Source organism: Saccoglossus kowalevskii, chromosome 8, assembly GCF_978046115.1.
Source record: "Saccoglossus kowalevskii chromosome 8, keSacKowa6.1, whole genome shotgun sequence".
Taxonomy (NCBI): domain Eukaryota; kingdom Metazoa; phylum Hemichordata; class Enteropneusta; family Harrimaniidae; genus Saccoglossus; species Saccoglossus kowalevskii.
In genome coordinates this window covers 40,219,700-40,227,137 of record NC_140648.1, presented here as the reverse complement: position 1 = coordinate 40,227,137, position 7,438 = coordinate 40,219,700, and the positions used below count along the sequence as shown (strand labels likewise).

Here is a 7,438-nt window from a genome sequence, read left to right as displayed (position 1 = left end):
CCTGTGACCTGTTCAAAGACTTCATTGTGTACTATTATAGAGGTACTATGTATCTAGACTTGATGTGCCATACCTTGTGGACAACACCAATATCAAATATTGTCTGAGGGTTACCTTTCTCCAGTGGAAGACACAGTACTTTCCCAAGACTGAACATATTCTTGATTTATTTTGATGAAATAATTCCCCATGCATTTCCTTTCAAATGAATTCAAGTAATCTTCAAGTCTCTCATCTAAACACACTCCTGAACGTTGAATGATCAAAAGTAAATTAAATTAGTACTGATTTTGTGTCAATATGCAACAATCTACTATTATATATACAATCCCTGTAGTTCCTTCTTGCATACTTTGTGCCTTGTTATGTAAATTGTTATGTATTTTAGCCTAAATCTGTAAATGCATTTATTTAATTTCAAAACTTTGAAATATGAATGCAAGATAAAACCTGCCTTGTTTGCTTGTCACATGTACATTAATGACAAAATACAAATTTATGGACACAGTGACAACAGTACTTACTCAATGTATGTGATTGGTCTCTGTCAAATTTATTTTTAATTTCAGTTTTCTTCTTGTCTTTTTCTTCTTTTTTCTTGTTATGCATATTTTCAATTTCTGTGAAATAAACAGGAAAGTATTCATCAAACTTAAAACTTATTTAAAACAAGTCATTGAAAATGACACAGTCCTCGTTAAGTTCTCTTTGTGCTCGTCATATTAAAGCGGAGAGGGTTGTCGCGAGCGTGTCCTTGAAACGTGAGTTCCAAGTGGCGTATACAACAGATTGTTTATTTACATCAAAACACATGTTTCGTGTCATAGTAATATGGCCAAAATAAAAACAGCTGTTATTCAGCCATCTTTGATCTGATTATGAAACACACTGATATGTATGATGTATGTGCCAAATACGAATGAAAATGGTACATAAATTGTGGAAATATAGTTGTAAGGCCAAAAAGTCAGATGGCTGTCAATCGGCCATCCTTGACCAGATTTTGAAACAAATTGTCATGGACATGCATCCTAACATGTATAAAGTACATGTATGTGCCAAATTTGAATGAAAACTGACAGAGCACATCCAAGATACCGCATAAAAAAACAAAACAAGATGCCTGCCAGTCGACCATCTTTGATCCAATTGCGAAATAAATCATCATGGACATGTGTCCTAACATGTATAATCTATGTACCAAGTTTGAATGAAAACTGACAAAGCATGTCCAAAATACAACATTTTCAAAAAACAAGATGGCTGCCAGTCAGCCATTTTGAATCGAATCGCTAAACCACTTCATGTGCATATGTCCCACATAAAGTACTAGGCACATGCAAAGAATGAACGGAATCGGTCCAAGGGATTCTGAGATATGACTCCGGACGGACGCACGGACACCGAATTATAAGTCCCCGTTTTCGGACTTCGTCCGAACGGGGACTAATTATATAATACTCAAACAAGCCGTTTAGAGTATTATAAAGTCTGGGACTTCATGTCCTATTGAAAACCAACATTACTGGGAATTGGGACTATAGAAATTATTTTTTTAGATGCATTCTATGAATAACATGTGTCTCATTTTAAAACAAATTGCTTATTGGTTTTATTTTTTATGTTGCTTTTACCGCTAATAATATCATGTATTCAAAATATTGTCTTGTGGGTCAGCTTGTGTGAAATACAGTTTTACTAGAAGGCATCATGAGAAATTTTCTCTACCGTTTAATTCAACCTTGAGGTTTATTTGATGATAGAGATATCTAGCCATTCTGTAACCATGGTTGATGATAATCAGTGGTGGTGCTAGTGTTGGTCGGTCATGATACTCGCTGATTAATTCATAACGATAAAACCTCCAGATTGTCTCAGAATTGTCTTGAACTTTCTGAAATGTATAGCTGAAATGGGATAGAATAAATTAATATAACAACATTGAGTCAATGAAGTACAATACTAAACTGAGAACAATGGATGCCTTTCTGTTTGGGTGATCTATCTAGGTATCATCCAAGCCTTGTCAAATGTAACCCTCTCTTACACCGTCAGTGATCTATCTAGGCATCATTCCAAGCATTGTCAAATGTAACCCTCTCTTACACCATCAGTGATCTATCTCGGCATCATCCAAGCCTTGTCAAATGTAACCCTCTCTTACACCGTCAGTGATCTATCTAGGCACCATCCAAGCCTTGTCAAATGTAACCCTCTCTTACACCGTCAGTGATCTATCTAGGCATCATCCAAGCCTTGTCAATGTAACCTTCTCTTACACAGTCAGTGATCTATCTAGGCACCATCCAAGCTTTGTCAAATGTAACCCTCTCTTACACCGTCAGTGATCTATCTCGGCATCATCCAAGCCATGTCAAATATAACCCTCTCTTACACCGTCAGTGATCTATCTAGGCATCATCCAAGCCTTGTCAAATGTAACCCTCTCTTACACAGTCAGTGATCTATCTAGGCACCATCCAAACCTTGTCAAATGTAACCGTCTCTCACACTGTCAGTGATCTATCTAGGCATCATCCAAGCCTTGTCAAATGTAACCCTCTCTTACACCGTCAGTGATCTATCTCGGCATCATCCAAGCCATGTCAAATGTAACCCTCTCTTACACCGTCAGTGATCTATCTAGGCATCATCCAAGCCTTGTCAAATGTAACCCTCTCTTACACAGTCAGTGATCTATCTAGGCACCACCCAAACCTTGTCAAATGTAACCGTCTCTCACACTGTCAGTGATCTATCTAGGCATCATCCAAGCCTTGTCAAATGTAACCCTCTCTTACACCGTCAGTGATCTATCTAGGCACCATCCAAGCCTTGTTAAATGTAACTCTCTCTCACACTGTCAGATCTATCTAGGCACCATCCAAGCCTTGTCAAATGTAACCCTTTGTTACACCGTTAGTGATCTATCTAGGCATCATCAAGCCTTGTCAAATGTAACCCTCTCTTACACCGTCAGTGATCTATCTAGGTATCATCCAAGCCTTGTCAAATGTAACTCTCTCTTACACCGTCAGTGATCTATCTAGGCATCATCCAAGCCTTGTAAAATGTAACCCTCTCTTACACCGTCAGTGATCTATCTAGGCATCATCCAAGCCTTGTCAAATGTAACCCTCTCTTACACAGTCAGTGATCTACATGTATCTTGGCACCATCCAAGCCTTGTCAAATGTAACTCTCTCTTACACAGTCAGTGATCTATCTAGGTATCATCCAAGCCTTGTCAAATGTAACTCTCTCTTACACCGTCAGTGATCTATCTAGGCATCATCCAAGCCTTGTAAAATGTAACCCTCTCTTACACCGTCAGTGATCTATCTAGGCATCATCCAAGCCTTGTCAAATGTAACCCTCTCTTACACAGTCAGTGATCTATCTAGGCACCATCCAAACCTTGTCAAATGTAACCGTCTCTCACACTGTCAGTGATCTATCTAGGCATCATGCAAGCCTTGTCAAATGTAACCCTCTCTTACACCGTCAGTGATCTATCTCGGCATCATCCAAGCCATGTCAAATGTAACCCTCTCTTACACCGTCAGTGATCTATCTAGGCATCATCCAAGCCTTGTCAAATGTAACCCTCTCTTACACAGTCAGTGATCTATCTAGGCACCACCCAAACCTTGTCAAATGTAACCGTCTCTCACACTGTCAGTGATCTATCTAGGCATCATCCAAGCCTTGTCAAATGTAACCCTCTCTTACACCGTCAGTGATCTATCTAGCACCATCCAAGCCTTGTTAAATGTAACTCTCTCTCACACTGTCAGATCTATCTAGGCACCATCCAAGCCTTGTCAAATGTAACCCTTTGTTACACCGTCAGTGATCTATCTAGGCATCATCAAGCCTTGTCAAATGTAACCCTCTCTTACACCGTCAGTGATCTATCTAGGTATCATCCAAGCCTTGTCAAATGTAACTCTCTCTTACACCGTCAGTGATCTATCTAGGCATCATCCAAGCCTTGTAAAATGTAACCCTCTCTTACACCGTCAGTGATCTATCTAGGCATCATCCAAGCCTTGTCAAATGTAACCCTCTCTTACACAGTCAGTGATCTACATGTATCTTGGCACCATCCAAGCCTTGTCAAATGTAACTCTCTCTTACACAGTCAGTGATCTATCTAGGTATCATCCAAGCCTTGTCAAATGTAACTCTCTCTTACACCGTCAGTGATCTATCTAGGCATCATCCAAGCCTTGTAAAATGTAACCCTCTCTTACACCGTCAGTGATCTATCTAGGCATCATCCAAGCCTTGTCAAATGTAACCCTCTCTTACACAGTCAGTGATCTACATGTATCTTGGCACCATCCAAGCCTTGTCAAATGTAACTCTCTCTTACACAGTCAGTGATCTATCTAGGTATCATCCAAGCCTTGTCAAATGTAACCCTCTCTTACACCGTCAGTCATCTATCTAGGCACCATCCAAGCCTTGTCAAATGTAACCCTCTCTCACACTGTCAGTGATCTATCTCGGCATCATCCAAGCCTTGTCAAATGTAACCCTATCTTACACCATCAGTGATCTATCTAGGCATCATCCAAGCCTTGTCAAATGTAACTCTCTTTTATACTGTCAGTGATCTATCTAGGTATCATCCAAGCCTTGTCAAATGTAACCCTCTCTCACACTGTCAGTGATCTATCTAGGCATCATTCAAGCTTTGTCAAATGTAACCCTCTCTTACACTGTCAGTGATCTATCTAGGCACCAACCAAGCCTTGTCAAATGTAACTCTCTCTTACACTGTCAGTGATCTATCTAGGCATCATTCAAGCCTTGTCAAATGTAACCCTCTCTCACACTGTCAGTGATCTATCTAGGCATTATTCAAGCTTTGTCAAATGTAACCCTCTCTTACACTGTCAGTGATCTATCTAGGCACCAACCAAGCCTTGTCAAATGTAACTCTCTCTTACACTGTCAGTGATCTATCTAGGTATCATCCAAGCCTTGTCAAATGTAACCCTCTCTCACTGTCAGTGATCTATCTAGGCATCATTCAAGCCTTGTCAAATGTAACCCTCTCTTACACAGTCAGTGATCTATCTAGGTATCATCCAAGCCTTGTCAAATGTAACCCTCTCTTACACCATCAGTGATCTATCTCGGCATCATCCAAGCCTTGTCAAATGTAACCCTATCTTACACCGTCAGTGATCTATCTAGACATCATCCAAGCCTTGTCAAATGTAACCCTCTCTTACATCGTCAGTGATCTATCTAGGCACCATCCAAGCCTTGTCAAATGTAACCCTATCTTACACTGTCAGTGATCTATCTAGGCATCATCCAAGCCTTGTCAAATGTAACTCTCTCTTACACAGTCAGTGATCTATCTAGGTATCATCCAAGCCTTGTCAAATGTAACTCTCTCTTACACCGTCAGTGATCTATCTAGGCATCATCCAAGCCTTGTAAAATGTAACCCTCTCTTACACCGTCAGTGATCTATCTAGGCATCATCCAAGCCTTGTCAAATGTAACCCTCTCTTACACAGTCAGTGATCTACATGTATCTTGGCACCATCCAAGCCTTGTCAAATGTAACTCTCTCTTACACAGTCAGTGATCTATCTAGGTATCATCCAAGCCTTGTCAAATGTAACCCTCTCTTACACCGTCAGTCATCTATCTAGGCACCATCCAAGCCTTGTCAAATGTAACCCTCTCTCACACTGTCAGTGATCTATCTCGGCATCATCCAAGCCTTGTCAAATGTAACCCTATCTTACACCATCAGTGATCTATCTAGGCATCATCCAAGCCTTGTCAAATGTAACTCTCTTTTATACTGTCAGTGATCTATCTAGGTATCATCCAAGCCTTGTCAAATGTAACCCTCTCTCACACTGTCAGTGATCTATCTAGGCATCATTCAAGCTTTGTCAAATGTAACCCTCTCTTACACTGTCAGTGATCTATCTAGGCACCAACCAAGCCTTGTCAAATGTAACTCTCTCTTACACTGTCAGTGATCTATCTAGGCATCATTCAAGCCTTGTCAAATGTAACCCTCTCTCACACTGTCAGTGATCTATCTAGGCATTATTCAAGCTTTGTCAAATGTAACCCTCTCTTACACTGTCAGTGATCTATCTAGGCACCAACCAAGCCTTGTCAAATGTAACTCTCTCTTACACTGTCAGTGATCTATCTAGGTATCATCCAAGCCTTGTCAAATGTAACCCTCTCTCACTGTCAGTGATCTATCTAGGCATCATTCAAGCCTTGTCAAATGTAACCCTCTCTTACACAGTCAGTGATCTATCTAGGCACCATCCAAGCCTTGTCAAATGTAACCCTCTCTTACACCATCAGTGATCTATCTCGGCATCATCCAAGCCTTGTCAAATGTAACCCTATCTTACACCGTCAGTGATCTATCTAGACATCATCCAAGCCTTGTCAAATGTAACCCTCTCTTACATCGTCAGTGATCTATCTAGGCACCATCCAAGCCTTGTCAAATGTAACCCTATCTTACACTGTCAGTGATCTATCTAGGCATCATCCAAGCCTTGTCAAATGTAACTCTCTCTTACACCGTCAGTGATCTATCTAGGCACCATCCAAGCCTTGTCAAATGTAACCCTCTCTCACACTGTCAGTGATCTATCTAGGCACCATCCAAGCCTTGTCAAATGTAACTCTCTCTTACACCATCAGTGATCTATCTCGGCATCATCCAAGCCTTGTCAAATGTAACCCTCTCTTACACCGTCAGTGATCTATCTCGGCATCATCCAAGCCTTGTCAAATGTAACCCTCTCTTACACCGTCAGTGATCTATCTAGGCATCATCCAAGCCTTGTCAAATGTAACCCTATCTTACACTGTCAGTGATCTATCTAGGCATCATCCAAGCCTTGTCAAATGTAACCCTATCTTACACTGTCAGTGATCTATCAAGGCATCATTCAAGCCTTGTCAAATGCACCCTTCCTTACAATGTCAGGGTAAGTGGTAATTTACTAACCTGAACATGGCAATGAGTAGATTGATAAGTAATATATTTGATATTAACATATAAATCGCAGTTAATGTTGGTGCCACCCAGCGTATGTTATCTGGAACATCTGGGCACGTGTCCAAATATCTAGGATCAGTATGACATGTCTCATTATCAATCAAACCTAAACAGAAATAACAACAAATTAAGAATTGGATCAAGACTATGTATATATGTAATAACAAATCAAAGAACTCCTTGGGGGTATTGGGGGCAGATGTACAAATAAGAATACCATATTTACTACAGTAGAAGCACATCTCTAATACACATAAAACAAAAATTGTATTGCATGCACAATCATTGAGGAATGTCTTATTTTGACCGAAGACTTGGCTTTGTTATTTACATTCGAGCAGATGTGCTTCTAATAGAACAATTAAATAA

General features: G+C 40.2%; 1 protein-coding gene across 1 annotated transcript in view; it reads right to left on the bottom strand.

The window, feature by feature from the left end:
• Positions 1-7,438, bottom strand: part of LOC102807340 (transient receptor potential cation channel subfamily M member-like 2) — a 169,015-nt gene that overhangs the window by 2,765 nt on the left and 158,812 nt on the right. Inside the window, exons 21-24 of the mRNA XM_085502863.1 lie at positions 7,019-7,175; positions 1,729-1,907; positions 525-620; positions 115-247 (exon numbers count right to left, since the gene is read on the bottom strand). Of these exons, the coding sequence (XP_085358989.1) occupies positions 115-247; positions 525-620; positions 1,729-1,907; positions 7,019-7,175 (565 nt within the window). The remainder of the gene's footprint in view (positions 1-114; positions 248-524; positions 621-1,728; positions 1,908-7,018; positions 7,176-7,438) is intronic.